The sequence below is a fragment of the Diuraphis noxia genome, unplaced genomic scaffold (assembly GCF_037042655.1).
Source record: "Diuraphis noxia isolate RWA-SAM2 unplaced genomic scaffold, SU_Dnox_SAM2 contig0004, whole genome shotgun sequence".
NCBI lineage: Eukaryota > Metazoa > Arthropoda > Insecta > Hemiptera > Aphididae > Diuraphis > Diuraphis noxia.
This window is the reverse complement of record NW_028301714.1, coordinates 40,041,796-40,062,142: the sequence shown is the minus strand read 5'-3', so window position 1 is coordinate 40,062,142 and position 20,347 is coordinate 40,041,796. Positions and strand designations below refer to the sequence as shown.

Here is a 20,347-nt window from a genome sequence, read left to right as displayed (position 1 = left end):
TTGAGTGCTTAATATAATTTATTTACAGTAAAAAAAGAAAAATTAGTTCAAAATTATTTTACTTATCACTATTTTGAATAATTTGTAATACATTTATGATAACTCTATAAAACTGAGCGGTTTTTATGGTGTTCACAGAATCTGGTATAGAAATAGAAATATTTTATATATATAAATATTACTAATAGACAAATTAAAATTTGAGCAATAATATTAAAAATAATTACAAAAAAAAAGATCAAAAATATAATCATCTTACTAGAGATATTCCGAGTACTCAGCAGTAATTACTTGATGAACAACCTAATATCATATTTATTATATTTTAGTAACCCTAAAATATATGGTTATCAAGTTTTTAATAAATTATCTACCCGGGACATCTTTAATATTTTCTACTACTTTATTATCAAAAGTCAAAACATTGTATTGTTGTTTCATTCAGTCAATTATCAGTCATTTACCCTGTTGGCTGTTGAATAAATAATACTATTAAAATCACCCTTTTTATAATCAACTCATGATATGTGATAATGAAAAATTATTTTTTGAAGTGGATGTTCGCATTATTTTGTCAGCTGGTGCTACACGATTTCTTGGACCTGGTTCTGGAGTATACGTAAAAGTCAATCCTGTAGCATAGATAATACCATCATTTCTTACTAATGACACAGGTACTTGTGTAAGTTGTTTCACCCATGACCAGTCTCCTCTAAATGAAGAGATATCTGGCACAACTGCAATCATACTCTCTTGACAACGAAACATAGTTTCAGATTCAACATTTCCAAACCATACTTGTAGATGTGGTGTGAAATTTTCTCCACTCAGTTCCAACATGGCCACATCGCCCCCACCATTAGTGTTAAGACCATGCACAACTGGTACAGGTGTTATAGGTGAATTTACAGGTCCCATTCCTTCATAAAATTGATATTCTGCTTGGTCTGTACTGATAATGGTCCAACAAGCTCCATCATTGATCATTTCTTTATTTGGCCCTTTTGGACATGGTGTGGCATTAAAGTTTGTAATACGCTCTTGGGACAAACATAAATACATGTGATTAGTGTCTTTCATGTAAAACGCACATTTGTGCAATTGTGATACAGGATCATCAGCTTCTAGCAATGCTGTTTGTTTATCAACTTTTCTTATGACTAATCGGGGTAAAGCCATTTTAGTAACACTGCACACTAATTTCACTGTACTACCATAATGGATGTAACCATCTCGAACATTGAACATGTCACTCTCACTTTCATCATCATCCAATAAATAAATAATAAAAGCTCCCCACTGAGTTGAACTGGCATGAAATGTCTCATTTTCAACATGTAAATATCGAGTGCTCACTGTTTGTGATCTAAGCCTATTGAACAATGCTACTTTTGTACCACTAGCTATACACAAATCAGCGTTTTTTAAAGATTGTTTTTTTTTTGAAGGTTTAGATATAACTTTGATTCGTTTGCTATGAAAAGTTCCAATGTCATAGCCATTGTTGTAAAACATTCTTACCATAAGCATAAAGTGCTTGCGTTTGTCAGAATCAGATATAAATAATGTCTTAGCAGCACAATACTGTTTAATGTTATTGAGATCAAGTGGTTGCAAATCTTGATCTGCACTACCAATGCCAATAAATGCACTCATTTGAGAATTAGGTTCAGTCACTCCTTCTCTAAGCAACTGTTGTTGACGTAAATGCCAACCGTTGCCAAGAAGATATACACATGGAGGTGGACAGAAAAAACGTTTTTCGGTACCATAGGACTTTTGGGCAACTTTAGCATGAAGAATGACTAAAACTAAGTCATTGCGATTGAGTAGATATCTTTCCATAGCATCTTTTGTCAGCTTTTTTTCAGGCCGAATCTGTGTGGTAATTTCTAAACCATAATTATGAGGCATTGCCATAGAAAACAAATCCGCTGTTGTAAATAAACTTCAAATTCTTTAAATTCTATTCATAAATCTGAAAAAAAAAATTTAAAAATCTATGAAACAAAAATTCTACACATTATTACATAATTTACAAAAATAAAAATATGATTTATAATCAATAACATAAATGAGCGCAAAAAATTGATCAATATTGCTGTTTATTGGTCTCACACAACACTTAAATAATAAATATACATGATTTTATTGATTTTTGAAATCAATTGCATTTTACAACTTAAGTATGTCATGTATAAAAACATGTTTTGGTTCCTTAAACATATTCTCCGTCATTTGCTATTTACAAGAAATCAATTACTCAATAAACAATATTTATTTGATTTTATATCATATAACCAATTAGTATAAGACAGGAAATAGCATTAAGCTACTAAAACTAAAAAAATTCACGACAAATACATTTTAAAGCATATACATACCATTGAAATAAATTACTACAATATTCATATCTCAATTGTTGACTCGAAATTCAAAGTAAAGCATACCGTTCATATTTAATAAGCATGCAAGAACTGGAATGAAACGTTTTGAGCAGGTGGCGCCCAAGTTTTGAATACTTTTCAACAACCAAAACCGACACTGTCAATGAACTTTTTAAGTGAGTTAGGCATAAGTTAGAAAAGAATGAACAAATAACGAGTTCGTTATATTCATTGGAAAATAGATGCCTAAACGGTATAAAAAATCACACAGCAATACAGTGACAGTATAACAATTAATGACTAATTAGTAATTGCTACATAAAAGTTAAAATTTACAGGTATTATGTAGTTAGTAGTTACTGACGACTGAGTGTGGATTGATTGATTAACTATGTTGTTATCAAGAAGACTAAAGACATACCACGGACAAAGATAATAATATACAAAACTGGAAACGAAAACCTTATCATTATTGTAGTTCTAGAATGTTTCCAAAAGAAACAATGTGTATACTTAGCGCTATCTATGTACAGAAAAATCAGTTGCTAATATTTTTCATGCTCTAAAATGTTAACAATAATTAGTTTATTTTTTATTAATTAGGGCCGCTTTCACCAAATACTTTAAACGTCGATTACGCTTAATCGACTGATAACAGTTATTTAACCGGCCGATTAAACCCCGGTTTACCTTAATCGTAGTTTAAACGTTTAAAGTAGTGGTGAAACCGGCCCTTATTTTGTACGTACCTATTATAAATATTTTAAAAAGGTATATTTTACACAGGAAAGCCGAAAGAATGCAATCTACAATTTATCAATTCTTAAACCGACCAAATCATTTACAATAATGAATAAATAGTTTATTGAAGAATAATAATACGTGGTTTAGACTCAACCGTCATTAGTAAAAAGGAAAAGAGTGATGAAGTAGTTAAAGAAAAAATAAAGTAGCAAGAAAAGGCTAATTGTGATTTGGCTTAAGTTTAACAAGAAATTAGAGAAATTGTAAGCCAAAATCTTGATTATTCACATTGTCTTAGTTTAGGAGACGGGATTTATGCATTTACACACAGACTAACAACTGCATTCTCTAGTATAAATAGTATAATATTATTATTTATTACCTATATTCAGTGGCGTGTAACCTAGGGTCCAAGTGTTGCTCAAGCAACACCTTAAATATGGGTGGGTGGGTGGGTACTAGGTGGGTATTGCTAGAAGGACAATATTATTACAATAATAAACTAATTAAGTGCTTATAGAAAAATACAATATAAATATACCTAATTATAGTATTTGAGTAGTGAGTAGTGTCATAGTGAGTAACTACTTATATATGGCTATTTAGGTACCTATAGTATACCTATAGTTTTATTATTGAGGACGTCTAACCCGACTAACCCGCATGTGTTGTCTCCGTCTTACACACGTACGACATAGGAAATGTTCAAAAAAATAGTAGGTACCTATATTATAATTTTTAAGTTATAGACGTCATGCAGGATGGGTAAAGCGCTCCTAGCGGACTATGAGTGAACTTTTATCGGGTCACACTTCAAGTACATTGTACATAAACCATAGTAGTATATTGTAGTATAACACACATGAATTCAGTGAAATTTATTTACAATTTGTTTTATTTTATTTCAATTTTCAATTATAATAATTAAAATGGCTCAGTCAAAATCAAAAAACATGTGCTGTGTAGTGAACTGTTCCAACACATACAAAACTTCAAAACACCTCAAATTCTTTTCATTTCCCAATAGACAGTATGAACAGGAATTGAAAAAAAAATGGATTAGAGCTGTAAACCGTTTAGAGTAAGTTACCAAATTTTTAGATAATAAGATAATAAGATAATAAATCATTAAACAAAATACAATTGTCATAACTCACACACTCATTCTTAAGTAGGTACAAAAATATAATCTATTTAAGCAACTAGGTATAGATAATAATTTATATTATTTATAATTTAAGATTTATACAATGTCTAATGTTTGTATAAAATCTAAAATTAAATTTGAATGATGAGAAATGACAAATATGTGTTGTGTATGTGGGTATCTACTCACAAATCTATTCATTAAAATTATTCTTAATTTAACAGGGAAAATGGAAAATTATGGATGCCGACTACTCGAAGTTTGATATGTTCAGATCATTTTGTAGGAAACATACGATCTAAAGATCCACAAAGTCCATCTTATATTCCATCTATTTTTCCAAAAATGTACAATAAACCTAAACCCAATACTGATCAACAAATTAATAGATACAACCGTTCTAGAAATCGGTCAGAATTAAGAAATAGTAAAGCTATGAATGATTCTACCATCAACACATTTGATGTTGATATTACTGATATTAATGTAAACCAACATTCTAATTTAAACACTAAATGTGATGTTAGTACCCAAGTTAGTTTAAATATTTCTGGTAATGATAACTTTATTTTTGAATGCATACAAAATAAAAACAATGTAAACACACAAGTTTCAGTTCCCAAAAGTTTTGATAATAATTTTTCTAAACCATGTTTACTTGACAAAATGTGTGGGCCAGATTCAAGTGAAATCTCATATTTATCACGTGAATCATTTAAAGGGTTTGAATCAATAACAAATGAAAAACGCCTAATAAGTTTAACTGGGACTTCATTTTGTGTATTTAATCTTTTACTTTCTTTTTTAAAACCTACTTTAAACATAAATTCTGTTAAAAAAGAGAATAGATTACTTATTTTCTTAATAAAAATAAAACTGGGTATTAGCTATTCAGCAATCAGTGTGTTATTTGGAATCAATCCTTCTACAGTTTCAAGAATATTTACTGAATGTCTTCATTTTTTAAGTTCAAAGACTAAAGACTTTATTTTTTGGCCCGATAAATATTCAGTAAAACAATGTTTACCTGAAGCTTTTAAAATAAATTATCCAGATTGCAGATGTATTATTGATTGTACTGAAGTTAAGGTCGAGCAACCAAATACTGTAGAACAACGGGTTTATTTATATTCAAGATATAAAAGTAGTTATACAATAAAATTTCTTGTGGCAATCAACCCAAATGGAATGATTTGTTTTGTTTCAAAATGTTATGGTGGTAGGTCAAGTGACTCATATATTACAAACGATTCAGGATTTTTAAAAAAATTAGAACCCGGTGATCAGGTACTTGCTGACAAAGGGTTTCCTGGCATACAAACTGAAATTGAAAATAGTAACAGTATTTTAATTATGCCCCCAATATTGCATAATGGCCGTTTTTCCGAGACAGAAATACTGGAAACATATAGTATAGCTAGTGTTCGTATACACATTGAAAGGGTCTTTGCACGAATGAAAATGTATGGTATCCTTAATAAATTAAAAATTAACCTTCTTCCCCATGTTGATGATATTGTACATATATGTTGCGTTTTAACCAATCTGCAATTACCTATAATTAAGTCTTAAGGTGTATTTTTTTTTGTTTAATAGTTAAAAATAAGTTATGATTTGTGTACCTACCTAATTAATACTTATAAACTGTATTAACACTGTATACTGTATATTAATAATTATTATGCCTAAAAATGTAATTTTATATTTATATAAACTTTATATAAATATAATAAATATTATATAAAAAAATATTAAAATTATTATAAACTAACATTGATTTATAAAATAAACTTTATTTCACAAATATGCATTACATGTTTATTTATAAAAATTATCAATTAGTATTGCACATTATAACAATTGCCTGGAAGCTAATTCTGGCAAGTAATAATTAAAAAAAAATGTTTCTATTTTTTTTACAGTATTTGTTAAAAATAATTCATCTCTTTGTATAGTCAATGCCACTGGTTCAATATTATTATAAATAAAAAATTCACATGTTAATAAACCAGTACAGTACATTAATATTTGACATTGTGTAAAATACATTGATGATTTTTTTAACTTGAGTATCCCATTTTCAACTAATAAATATTTTAAATTTGGAATTCCATTTTCTACTATGGGTTTGCTTCGGCAAGAAATTGGGCATTTTATCTCAAGAACTGCATCAATTTTACCGTTTTTTAAAACTAATCCATCTGGACTAGCACATAACCAAGGAATAAATTGACAAATAACTAATCCACTTTTAATAACTTCTTTGTCAAACATTTGCTTATAAGCATCAATTGCAACTCCTTCAGTATTTTTCCCATAAGTAACATTTATAGAACCTTTTTTCCCTAAATTTGTTTCTTTAAGAAAAGTATTAACTAAATGTAATTGCCCAACAGAAGTTAAATTCCTGCAAACTCTAATTTTATGTGCCTTGGTGCTAGCAGATATACGGTTTTTTCTATTTTCAAACCAAAGATCACTGTCAGACTGATTTAATGTTTCAATAAAAATGTTAAAACATGCATTTTGATTAACTTTTATATACCTATTATAAAAAATATGTTCATTCATTTTTAAGGGAAACATAGAAGCTAAAAACAAATTAATATCATTATATTTTTGATAAAATAAAATTAAGGAGAAATGTTTTTTATAGGAGCTAATTAAAAACTGATTTTCTAAACTGTCTAGAATATCATTTAAACATAGTTTACATTCCCTTTCAACTTCACTAAGTGATGTAACTTTCAACATATTGCTAAAACTACAGGGTATATCAAAAATATCATAACTATCAACAAGAGTTGAGTGACAGACAGGAGTAGTTACTATAGTGTTTGCTTTTAATTTTTTTCTTGGAAACAAATCTTCTATTCTTTTACCCTTCTTATATTTGTTTTGAGCAGAATTTGTAGGTGTACCCCACTCTTGTGGTAAACTTGTTTTTGATGTTCCATCTTCATTGTTTATGTACCAAATTACAGCAGCAATGTGCTTACATTTAGCACCCGCGCCAGCAGGACAACCACAAGAAGCACAAAATACCAACCTGGTTTCATCAATCTGTTTATAAATAACATTTAACTAGTAAAGTACTTAGATAATAATCAGGTAGTTGAAACGTTTTTAAATATTTCAATTTGGAATATACCTACATATTAAATACTATCTACAACACAGTTTTTGTTTGGGAACCGATGTTATAGAGTGTTTTATTTATTTTAATATTTGACATAATTATATTATAGTAAAAAATTAAATTTTCTTAAAAATGTATGAAGGAAAAATGAAATATATAAATATAAATTATTTACTTCAAGAGTTACTTTCCATGGTTCTAAAGTAACTGATGTTTGTCTTATAACTGAGCCTTTAATATAAGACCATCCATTGCTGCATTTTATCTCTACTACATTTTTTACATGATTGCTGTCATACAATTTCTTCCCTTTATTATTTGTGAATTCAACATTGTACGAAATTGACTGAAATCCGTGGCTCAAAGTTAAATCAGTCATATTGATTTATTTTAATTAATATGGATAAAAAAAAAAAATATAGTAGACAAACTTGCTAAATAGACGACAACTATCTACACAAGTCAGAACAACCAGGAACATTAGAATAATAATTAATAATATAATATAAAAATATAATAGATAATAGATCATAATAGATGATAGATGCATAATAGTAAATAGATCCCCGAAATTAGTTCATACTTTCACTACTACGGCGCGCTGCTATCAATCCTGTCCATACCGTCTATAACCAGGGTTCGGATTTTATAGCATTTATTGCTACTTATTATAGGATATAGATAAAAATAGCAGAGTGGGCTGTAAATTTGTTTAATGCACCACGGACTCTAAATATGAAATTTTATTATTTTGCTATTTTTTGCATATTTGAAGAATTTTAAAATTGTAGTGCTTGACATGTCATGACCTTATGATTAACAATATATTATTATGCTACGAAGATGTGTTTAGTGAGATTGTGGTGGCACATGTTTGGCATATTGGTGGCTTTTGCCGTAGATAATTAATTACAGAGCATATTCTAAGTAATTTTCACTGGGTGGCACTTCAATAAAATTGTCTACCAGAGGAACATAGAAAGAAAATCAACTCTCCTATCTCAACAATTTTAATATAGGTTTATTAACTGTACTCTACTGAAAAATACATCTACAAGTTGTATATAGGTTTATTTATTGAGAATTTTAGATATTATTATTATATCAAAATAGCCGATTTTTCAATAATAAAACTTTGATAAAATAAGAAGAACAGAGTATATATGTATATATTTCTATTAGTATATGTATTTAAAAAAATACGTGTTAAAATTTAAAATTATATATTTAAATCTATGGAAAAAAATGTTCGTATAAATTCTTGATTCTGGTATAGATCTGGGTCAAGTAGTTTCTTTCTTTTCTCTTTAGATTCCAGAAACTTAGCATTTTAATGACAGCTATATTATAATAGTATACACTAGGTATACAGTCAACTAACAGGATAAGATCATTACTATTTATTAATACTAAAATTCGTCCAATATGGGCTTTTATAGCAAATTACGGACCGATTGAAAAATATTTCTCGAAGGGCTGAGACTATTCAATCTGGCCCTGGATATAGTATAAGTATTTGATATTTCAATCACAGAACAATGCTATGAAATATGAATACTTCTAAACAATTGTATAAAAGTAGTATAAAATTTGTCTATACAGTGTATGGTCGCCTCGCCTGTCTTTCATCAGGAGTACAGGACGAAAATTCAAAATATGTAGAAAATTAAAAAATGTTGTAATATAGCACCTTATTCCCACCCAACCTTCAATTTACGGTGACGATCGACGACTTCCGAAGAAATTGATAGCATTGTTAAAATTACGTGTACTATTTTCGTACTACATCAGTACAACTATATCTATTCGTATAATTTATATTATCAATAGGTATATAATATAAACAATTCCGACAAAATAGTTGTGAGCATCAGAGCATGTGACATGTTCTACATTCAATAAAATATTATTATTGTTTATTAAATAGTATGGGATAAACTATACAAGAGTCGAAAGCTTAAAATAGTTTTATGTTCTTTATACATATATACATAATAATTGACATTGGTACCTATTGGTCGTTATGAGAATGTATTAGTCAGTGGCAGTGTGGCACGATCACCCACCAGTGGGTAGCATTAAAATATCACTGGGGGGCACTAGTGCCCCGTACTTTGTATGTTAAAATATGCTATGCATAATTAATTATAATAAATAACAAATTTGTAATTAATTATTGTTTCGTATTCGGAGAACACTTTTGACTTGGAATTTTACAAACTAGCTGTCGCCCGTCGGTACGGAAAATTAATGTGTACACTGTATTTTAGTAAAAATATGCATGTGCTTTTAACATTTAAACACCATCTTAAATATTCTTAATCAATAATCAAATAAATAAATTTAAAAAAAATAATACCAAGGTTGTTATACATAATTTTAATTTAAAGTTATGCATTACTTCGGTATAGTTATCTCATTTCATTATTGCCCGATGCCCTGCAATGAACAGATTGTATACAAGGGCATCGTTGATACAAAAGTAATATTATAATAAATACCTAGGTAGGTATCTATGGATTTCTCTTATTGATTTAGTACAATATAATCCATGGCGATTGTCAAAGTCGTTGCAGAGGACGCAGTCTATTAAAGATTCCAACATTTCAATTAGATAGCAAAGTAGACATGAACGAAAAACATCCTGTTTTCCGTTTAATCTTTTTTTTCATAAATCACATTATTTTTAGACTTCAATTCAGCAGTATCTGATGCGTTTCCATTTCAGCGTCGGAGTGCATACACGTCGCGGACTCTAACAAATCCCAAAATAATTGATATTTAAGGTAAGTTTGTTTTAATACCAATTCTTTTGCGGCTTAATATTATAAAAGAATTGAGGTACACGTTCGTACACTTTTACAATGGTGATGTTTGCAAAGAGTTCTTCACCTATGCATTTGAAACTAAAAACTACTAAAATAGGCACTTTAAACATACCTACTTTATATTGCGACTTTTTCAAATATAATAAAATATTCCCTTGAACCCAAAAAGTCAGACTTATTATGGCCTTTTACAATTTTTTAAGTAAATGCAAGACTGTCATATTTTGATATGTGGCTGTATTGCATACAGAAATTGATTTTCAGACATACCAAAATATGACAGTATTGAATTTAAGCTATGTTTATTTTTGTGTCATATATCCAATTATGGCAGTATTGAACTTTAAATTATTAATGAATAATAAAATATTATTAACTGTTAGTTTTTTTGAAATTTGATTAAAATTGTTGTGTTATAATTTATAATTGTACAGGTAATATATATAAGGATGAAAATTAATCATTTAATAGTTGTAGGTATAATATAATATATATATATATATATATATATATATCTTTAAAAATAATTTACTATAAAACACTAAATAAAAAATAAAATACTACTTGTCTTTAAGTAGTCAATAAGCTTATTTTTATGTGTCAAAGTAACAAATAATATGACAAATTAAAAAAAAAATATATTCTAAACTGATAATGACTATAAAATTATCAAATGCTTTTGAACAACAAGAGTACAAGACTGTAACATTATGTACGAATTTGAATAATATAGGTAATACTTGTTTGAAATACAATGTAAAAAAAAAAGTTACTCATTATAATTATCATGGCCTTATGTTTAATAATATTATGCTACCTAAGGCTTTGAAAATAAATAAATAATAAGTCTAATTTCATTATATAAATTTATCACCATCTTCATAGTTTTTTATTATTATTATTATTTTATTAGTATTTGTTATAAGTAGTATCAATTTCAGATATTTTTAAGTTTTTATAAAAATGATAATAAGTATCTGGAATAAGTTTTGCTTTGCGCGATAAAATTAAATATTTTTTATTTGTAAGATTCCAGGCTTTTCAATAAATGCGAATTTCATATGTAATGTATGTTTGATAATTTTATTTTTATTTAAAACTATAATTTCTTGATAATTTGCTTGCCCATAAGTTGTTTAATTTGTTGTAAAAACAATTTATCAGGGAATTCTTTTATAACTTTAATTAATTTAATATCTCTCTATAAAACCATATGACCGATATTATTTTTATTAAAGTTGTTACAAAAATCTTTACTATGACACCTTGTTCTAGTTAAAATGTCATCAAATTCTGATTTTAGACCTTTCTTATGATGTTCCTGAGCTTTTATTTTTCTTCCAGTCCTTGTCTTTAATACTATCATCAAAATATTCATTATCTAAATCTGTAAACAGAATACAAACTGTGTTGTAACATAAAGATCATATAAACACGAGATCATTGAGATCAACATAAAATTCTTATTTATTATTAGAGTCAGTTATTTAATCACACTAAGTTTCCATTGGCACCTACTAGCTCAATGGAATTTTGTTTGATTTGTTTGAATGTGTCATGTGTGGTTTTCAATGGTAAATCGTCTAAAAAAATATAATAATAATATAGCTTGTAAAAAATTGCAACTGTGTAGCTGCTAAGTACCTATTAGGTACTTACTGTTCTCATATTCATGTACTTATCACTGAAGGTGTAGTATTTAACCATCCAATATTACTTTATTTGTAATATTAAATTCTGCATTTTTAATACCTGTTAATATAATTTAATACAATTAAAATTTATGGTTGATAAGGTTTTGTACATTAGAAATTATAAGAAAATGATTAATATAATGAATTGCATTCGGTATTTATTAGGGTATATGATATTATACAAAATATATACAATAAGCCAACAACTGACATAGATTAATATATTGTTACCTATTTATACATTATATTTTTAATTCATAATGCTTAAAAGTTAAACCATTTAAAGTTAAATTAAATTTTTACAGATTTATAGGTAAACAATTTTATATATATATATTTTTTTAATGAGCATATTCACATCGACAACAAAGGTCATTAGTTACACTTATTTACAATAATGATATAATATAATATGTAGGTACTGATACAATGGTAAGTTATTTAATTAGGATAAAACATTTTTTTTTTATATAAGATTGAAAAATTTTGTTTTTCTTAAAAAATTAATTATGTCTAGGTTTTTTTCATGAATAGGTTATTTTATATTTTACGTAGGTACCTAATTCAATAATTTATTAAAATTGCATTTATTATTTATTTTCTAAAAAAAACACAATATATCAAAAATTAATAAATAATAAATTGGAATAATATTTTTATAAATTATCGAAGTAAAATAAATAAACATTAATACAAGTAATTATAATTATTAATCTTTACATTATTAAAATAAAAACGAACCGGTAGGTATCCGAGTTTTAGTAGATACCTTGTTGTGGTTAGTGAACTAGTGAAGAAATAATAGCACCTTAAATAAAATATTCAAAAAACATAAATTAACACATTATAACTAGGTAGAGATGATAAAAATTAAACATTAATCGGATTATTTTAGATATATAATATACCTGCATAAAAGAAGCATAATCGTAATCAATAATCAAACAAAAATAGGCTGAGAAAAATAATATATTATTATATTATTATAATTTAAATTTAAATTACAAATATTTTTTGGTTATTGGTGTATCACATTTAATTATTTAAATGAACATTATTCATAAACGTGAACCTCCTTGGTAATAGAAGTTTTATTGAAATATAAATATTACATATCTTTGGATTTATCCTATTCGCGTAACATAAATTATAATACAATCTGTGGCAATTGTCTTTTCAGAATCAGAAGCGGCAGTCGATTAAAGATTCTAAAATTATAATTTCAATGAGCACTAGATCAAACATGAACTAAAAATATTCTGTATTCCATATAATTTTAATTTCATAATTAATAATATTTTCAGACTTCAATTAAGTATCTGACGCGTTCTTAGATCGGTATCGGAGTGTACCCATACACGTCTCGGATTTCACAAAAACCCCGAAAAAGAGTCGATGTTTGAGGTAAGTTTATTTTCATATTCTTTTGAGGCTTGAATCTTATGTTAGGCTTTAAATAAATATTTAACGTCACGAAAAATATATTCCCAAGTTCCAAGTATCGTTGACGCATATTTTATTTCTATAAGCGCAAAATTAAGAAATACGCGAGATCGAATAATATAAACGCGCTGCGTCGTTTCTCAGGTTGCCAAACGTATAATAATTATAATTTCATAATTATAACCTATAGGTATGTGTTTATAATCGACATTTTTCAATTTTTGTTTAGTTAGTTAATTGTTATATCCGTTTTAACTGATAACATCAGTATATACAAAACTCATAGGGATCAATTTTAATTCGTAAATGGTAATTTGTTCCAAATCCAACGTTAGAAGTCAGGAATTTAGAATAAAATATATTTTATTTTGATAAATTATGTATATTATAGATATTTATAATTATTTATAACCTTTATCTCATATCTAATATCATAGGTACTTATTAACTTATTACGTTGTAGGTACACCTATAAAGCCCTATGACCTAAAGGCTAAAAGAATTGATCACTGAGTGGTGAACTAAGCGGTTATGAAAAATATATTATAACTTAGTTATCATACATATAATAAATATCTGTTAAAATAGTGTATCTACCTAATACATACACACAGGAGTTATTATTTTCTTCAAAATTGTACAGTTATTATTTATTATGAAGTTGCGTAAGGTTAGGCAGGCAAATAACCAAACTCTAATTTATTGCAATCGAATTTTTAAGCATTTTCTAAAACTCAATCTTTCAAAAATTAATATAGAATAATAATAATAATATTCATGAATTCTTGAAATAAAATAAATAAACAAACTATAATACGCAATAATAATTAAAGTTTGTATAAAAAATTTTAAAATAAAAATGAATCAGTACTAGAGTTTTAGTAGCCATACAGTAGGTATAATGTTTTTATAGCCATATAAAATTAATAAGTTCTTGAATAAAATAATCAAAACACATAATAACATTAAACGGATTGTTTAGCTATATATTATCTGTAATGATAAAAAAAAGCGGGTAAGTGGATGTCGTTCTGCTGTACATTAGGTGGCGGGGTGGACCTCTAAAAAGGGTAGGTTAAATTCGAATGCAATAATAGGTACCTATCATTGTATACGAAAAACGATTCTGAACGGAGATGATTTGTCAGTCTAGGATATATTATATTTAAATATTATCATATATTCTATTTTGAAACAAATATTTTATTTTTCAATTAAGACGCATTTTGCATAAGGCATGGTTAATCAATTTTCCCAAAAACATTGCATGTAGTTATCATAATTCATAATACTTTGTATTATCATATACCTGGTTTGAGGATAAATCGTTATCATTACCCGATTTCATAAAAATTTAAAACTCAAACGCTTAAAACATTTTTTATATAATGACGCATCAAATTTTCTCTATAGCTATTTGAAACAAAACTTACGGAAAACTTAGTGTTAAATTTAATAACCTTAGATATAAATACAAACAATATTATGAATTTTGAACTACAAAATAATTTGCAAATATTCACGGTTTTTACGAATTTTTGTCAATATTTGAAATTCAAATGCTAATAAAAATTTAATTTGAATTTCCGGGAGACATTTTTTTTGTGATAAAGATTGAAAAATTTGTAAGGAATCTTGTATTAAATTTTCAAATCTTAGATTAAACAGAATTTTTTTATGAATTTCTAGCTTAAAACAACTTGCGAATTTTTGTGATTTTTACATATTTTGTCAAAATTCAAAATTTGAATGCTTATAAAAAAAATTGTATCTATGAATTTATTTTTATTTTTCAAGTGCTATTGTAACAATATGTTAAGAGCCTTGTATTAAACTTTCAAGATTTTCTAACCAAAAAATAAATTTTTATCGATATTAATTTAAAAAAAACTAATAATGATCGAAAATTGCATATACCTATGAATAGTTCAACTTAAGTCAAACATTTTTGAAAATTTTACGGTAGCTAGAATATACCTATGTAAACATTCGGTGAAAATTTCATGTATCAATGGTCATTTGTTTTAAAGTTACATCAAAAATCAAAATCGATTTTGTCGAAAACTGATTGTGCGTACAATTTCCGTTTTTCCCTTAATTTTTTGTTTGTTTATCCCAATTATTTACAAAAATATAAAGAATACTTTTGACTACCAAAGTACCAACTAGATTCACTTTCTGATCGAATAACGTACTGAAGTCAAAAATCGAAGCACTTTTACTGCCCCAAAACGTGATGACAGACACAAAAAAAAATATATTCATGATTTTTGTCAATATTTGAACTTCAAATGCTAATAAAAAAAAATCGTGCCTGGGTATTATAATAATTTATCAATCACTATAAGAATAATCTATGAGAAACTTTATGTTGAAATTTCAAGTATTTTGATAGCGCCAAAAAAATTTTATCAACACTTAAAAAAAAAAATTTTCAGTAAAATTGAAAATTTCAGTTATCTATAAATATCTCAAAAAAAGTCAAAATATTTTGAAAATTAAATCGTGTAAAGAAAATGCCTATCTAAATAACTGGTAAATTTTTCAAGTATCTAGGACTTATACTTTTTGAATAATAACAAATATTTAAAATCGTTTCAGGATAAATCGTTATTGTTACGCTATTTCGTAAAAATTTAAAATTCAAACGCACTTGAAATTTTTCCTATAGTGAAGCTTCGAGTTTTCTCTATAGCTACTTGAGGAAAACGTATAGAAAACTTAGTGTTGTATTTTTAATCCTTAGTTATAAACTCAAAAATTTTTATGATTTTTCAACTTCAAAATTGCTTGCAAATTTTCGTGTTTTCGACAGATTTCATAAAAATTTAAAACTCAAACGCTTATAAAAAAAAGTTCTCATGCATTCTTAAAATTTTTTAATCGCTATAAGAATAACTTATGAGAAACTTTGTATTAAATTTTTAAGTTAGAAAAGTATCGACACTTCAAAAAAAAATTTTCAGAAAAATCTAAAATTTCAGTGGTCTATAAATAACTCTAAAATTAAACTGTATATATATTGCACTAACATAAACATTTGGTGAAAATTTCAAGTATTTACAGTGATTAGTTTTTGAATTACAACCATACAAAAAAATCGATTTGGTCGAAAACTTTTTTTGCGTAAAAATTCCGTTTTTCTGTTATATTTTTTTTGTTTTTCTCGATTTTTTTGAAAACTGTTGAAAAATGTTTACTTTTGACCTCTATAATGCACCAAGGATATTCACTTTTACATCGGAAACCACTCCCAAAGTTTAAAATTGAAGCATTATTTCGACTAGTTATGCTTTACACACACAAAAAAAAACACACATAATTTTAAAATCAATACATTCATCACTTCGTTCAGAATCTAAAACGAATAGGTCAGAAAATATTGTTGAATATTTTATTGAAATTTCAGAGATGGTATTCGTCAGTGAAGATTTGCCAACTAAATATCATATTCGTTGTGAAGCCTGTGTGAAGTGTATTAACAATATTTCGAAGATGAAGTTTTATAGTAGATTCAGATATTGGGTAAGTAATTTTCTATATTTCAGTAGGTTTATTTTAATTTTATTAATTTATTAATTGATCAGGGGATAGATTACTTTCAATTTTTAAATTATTCGTTTTGTAACCACTGGTATAACACTATTCAAGTTATCAATAAAATCGTGATAAAAATTAGGATATTGGTCAGGTATAATATTAAAATTTTTTTTTTTAATAATTTCCTCAATGATATTTAAATATTTTTATCAATTATCAGGTACGATGACCTGTAGGTACTATAGGGTCTGGGAGTGTGAGAGTGGGGGCAGAGAAGGATAAAAAGCTAGGGTGGAGAGAGAGAGAGTGAGAGAGAGAGAGAGATAGTGAGAAGTAGTGTAGAGAGATGGCAGAGAAGCAGAAGAAAAAGAGTGAGAACGAAAAGGAGGGATAGTAAGAGAGATAGATAGTGTGAGGTAAGGTTAGATTAGGTTAGGTTAGGTAAGGTAGGTACTATAGTGACTTGTAAAGAGAGGGTGAGAGAAGGATAGTGTGAGAGGGAGTGAGAGAGGTAGATAGGATGAAGGATAAGGAGATAAAGTGAATGAGAGGGTGCAAGTGTGAGAAAAACGGGTAGAGGGGGAATGTCAGACGAGTGAGTGTGAGAGAGATAGGTGAGGGGGATGGTGTGAAAGTGATAGGGTGAGAGAGAGGTAGTGTCAAAGGGAGATAATAAGGTTAGGTGGGGGAACAAAAAAAAAAGCGAGAGAGAATTGTGAGAGGTAGTGAGATAGGTGAAGGGGAGGGCGTGATAGTGATAGGAAGAAAGAGGGGTAGTGGCAGAGAGAGAGAGAGAGAGGATTAGGTTAGGTGGGGGAAGGGAGATAGTTAGGTAGAATAGTTATGTTAACAATTCTGAATATGTAGGAAAGGATCTTAAATTGCAAAGGTCACTCGACCCTTTGAGTGATACTACCAGGTTAGGTAAGGTTTACAACCTTCGACTTATGGGATAGAATAAAAAGAGAAGGTTGGTTAGGCCGATTAAGAGGATGTCAGTGGAATTTTTTTCTTCGACCCATGCGCAATATATCAATTTTTTTGTTCACAATAATCTTAATAATTTCTAAATTAGAGAAAAATGAATGGTTAGATTTTTATCTAGGGCATATTATAGGTTTATTATAATTTAATTATTAAGTGAGTTATGAGTATTTTAAAGTATTCATAACTCGCTTCAAATATAGCCTATAAGATGCTCTAGGTATTAATCATAAGTATCTTAAAATTTTAAAAGAGGCCATTTCACTCTAATTTTAGAAATTATTATGATTATAGTGAACGTAATATTTGCTATGTTGTGCGTGGGTCAGAGAGAAAAAAAATAAATGCACTGACATCCTCTTAAGTGTTATCAAGTCAAAAAAGCTATTGATTGTTGATTGTTTACATTATTATAAGTCTTGTAAAAAGTATGACTTTGTCATTACATATTTTGTTAAAATATCACATCAATCAAATGAACATTATCTTTAAAATAACAAATTTTATTTTTATATACAAATTTACAATTTCATTAAACATATTATAGTTAATAGTCTTATTATGAAAAGTATTGTAATGCTCAATAAAAAAAAGTATTAGAGTTGTGGCTTGATAAGTAAAAAAATTTAAATATTATAAATTATCATTCTCAAAATATTCATCTTAGGACTTCAATTTCAAAATAAAATATTTGAACACTTTTGTTTAATATTATTTTATAAGATTGTACTATGATTGTGATTAAAAAAATAAAATGGAAAGTAGGCATGATTGGAAGTAAAAGTTATAATTAATAACTGTAGAGCTAGGACTTTTATGTATTTACTAATAATTCAGTTAAATAGGCCTTAAAAAAAATTACATTCTTTTATTACACTATAAAAATTACTTAATTAAATATTTTATGCTTTTTATCATATGTTTATATATAGATATATACCGTGTGTTCCACAAAACAGGGTAGGTATACTTTATCACTCATTACCCTTTAATTATACCCTGTAATCAATCATAAATTCCTATTTGACTTAAAATTCTTTTAACTCAAATATTTTAGTGGTATCCATACAACTTGGTTTTGTTGTTTTTGTGATTGGCGTAGACTTCTACTTTTTGTTTCCCATGAGTATTTTTTTTAAAAAATATATTGTTATGTTGTTTATTCATGAGACATTGTGTTGGATTAGTAAAATGTTTTGCTAATATTTTGATACTCCAATCAAAAGTTTGATATAGTAGGGATATTTTAAGTCCTATGTTTAGTATTGTGATGTTTCATTGAATGTTTTTGATTTTGGTTTTATCAAGGCATTTTGCTGTTGTGATTGAATGTTGAAATGTTGCGTCTTCTTTAAATTTATTATCTTTAGTGTTTTATTTTTAAAATTCATTTTCATGCTGTATATGCGAGATAAATTGAGTAAGATTAGTGAAGATGCCTTTTAATATTTGTAATAATAATAATAATAATTCTAATAATTTTTATATGTTGTAAGGCATGCTTTTTCTGGTATTAGTATAATATCTATTGGAAAATAAGGTTCAAAATTATGCATTAGGAAAAAAAAAAATTCTATAATTGGTATAATATGGTGTGCATCGTTGATAATATAATATGTTATTTATTATGACAAGTTGTCGTGATTTCCTTAATATGTTTTTATTTATATTTTCTTTGGGTTTATTAATCGCTTTTGTTGTAAATGCAAAATTGATCTTTGGAATTCGATGGATTTATGTCGTACATTCGTACCTAATGTGATTGGTCGATTCCAATATTTTTATCGTTTGTATTTATGTTATTGTATTATAGCCCGTCTGATACTCTGTTTTCTTTACCATTTTTATGTGATATATCAAAGGTGAAATCTTATAGTTCGATATTATTTTTGAAAAAGAAACATTTGTTTGCTATTATTGAAAAATTTATTTTGTCCATGATTATGAACACTTATGTTAGGTAAATTTTGTTGTTTGTTTCAGTTATTTGATCGTTGTTGTTATCTCTGGACATTTATTTTTTTATCATTATTTTTTTTCTTTTGTATTTCATTCATAATTATTTGTTAAAAGTCGGCTATGAATTACATTACCGATAATCTGCTATGGATTATGTTTTATTTATTATTAGTCATCGTTTGGACTATAATCTTAATTTTATTTGAATCTTAACGACTATGTGTTTAATTCTTTTATAAAAAATGTATTAATCTTCTTTGGATTATATTATTTTATTTATTATTATTCAACGCTTTGACTGTTATTTTAATTTTATTTGATATTATATTGATATATTTATTTGGTCTTTATTTATTATTAGTCATCATTTGGACTATAATATAGTTATAATATATTTTTATTTTATTTGAATCTAAACACCTCTGTGTGATTATTTATATTGTATTTTATAATTCTTAGTTTTTGTCTAGTTTAATGCCCAA

General features: G+C 27.1%; 3 protein-coding genes across 4 annotated transcripts; 1 reads left to right on the top strand and 2 right to left on the bottom strand.

The window, feature by feature from the left end:
• LOC107169429 (suppressor of hairless protein-like) lies at positions 1 to 2,792 on the bottom strand. 2 transcript variants are annotated; one of them, XM_015519158.2, is made up of 2 exons: positions 2,385 to 2,792; positions 1 to 1,978 (listed from the first exon to the last, which is right to left on the bottom strand). In XM_015519158.2, exon 2 carries the CDS (start codon positions 1,918 to 1,920, stop codon positions 514 to 516), a length of 1,407 nt encoding a protein of 468 aa, XP_015374644.1. In that variant the 5' UTR covers positions 1,921 to 1,978; positions 2,385 to 2,792; the 3' UTR covers positions 1 to 513. The 2 variants fall into 2 exon arrangements, with proteins under 2 accessions (XP_015374644.1, XP_015374645.1); XM_015519159.2 differs by having other exon boundaries at positions 2,724 to 2,786.
• Positions 2,793 to 3,925: 1,133 nt separating this feature from the next.
• LOC149056042 (uncharacterized) lies at positions 3,926 to 6,088 on the top strand. The gene is made up of 2 exons (XM_089227410.1): positions 3,926 to 4,212; positions 4,503 to 6,088. The coding sequence occupies exons 1-2, from the start codon at positions 4,061 to 4,063 to the stop codon at positions 5,848 to 5,850; spliced, it is 1,500 nt and encodes a 499-aa protein (XP_089083536.1). The 5' UTR covers positions 3,926 to 4,060; the 3' UTR covers positions 5,851 to 6,088.
• Positions 6,077 to 8,034, bottom strand: LOC149056041 (uncharacterized). Its single transcript, XM_089227411.1, has 2 exons — positions 7,593 to 8,034; positions 6,077 to 7,341 (listed from the first exon to the last, which is right to left on the bottom strand). The coding sequence occupies exons 1-2, from the start codon at positions 7,794 to 7,796 to the stop codon at positions 6,130 to 6,132; spliced, it is 1,416 nt and encodes a 471-aa protein (XP_089083537.1). The 5' UTR covers positions 7,797 to 8,034; the 3' UTR covers positions 6,077 to 6,129.
• Between the last annotated feature and the right edge of the window lie 12,313 nt (positions 8,035 to 20,347).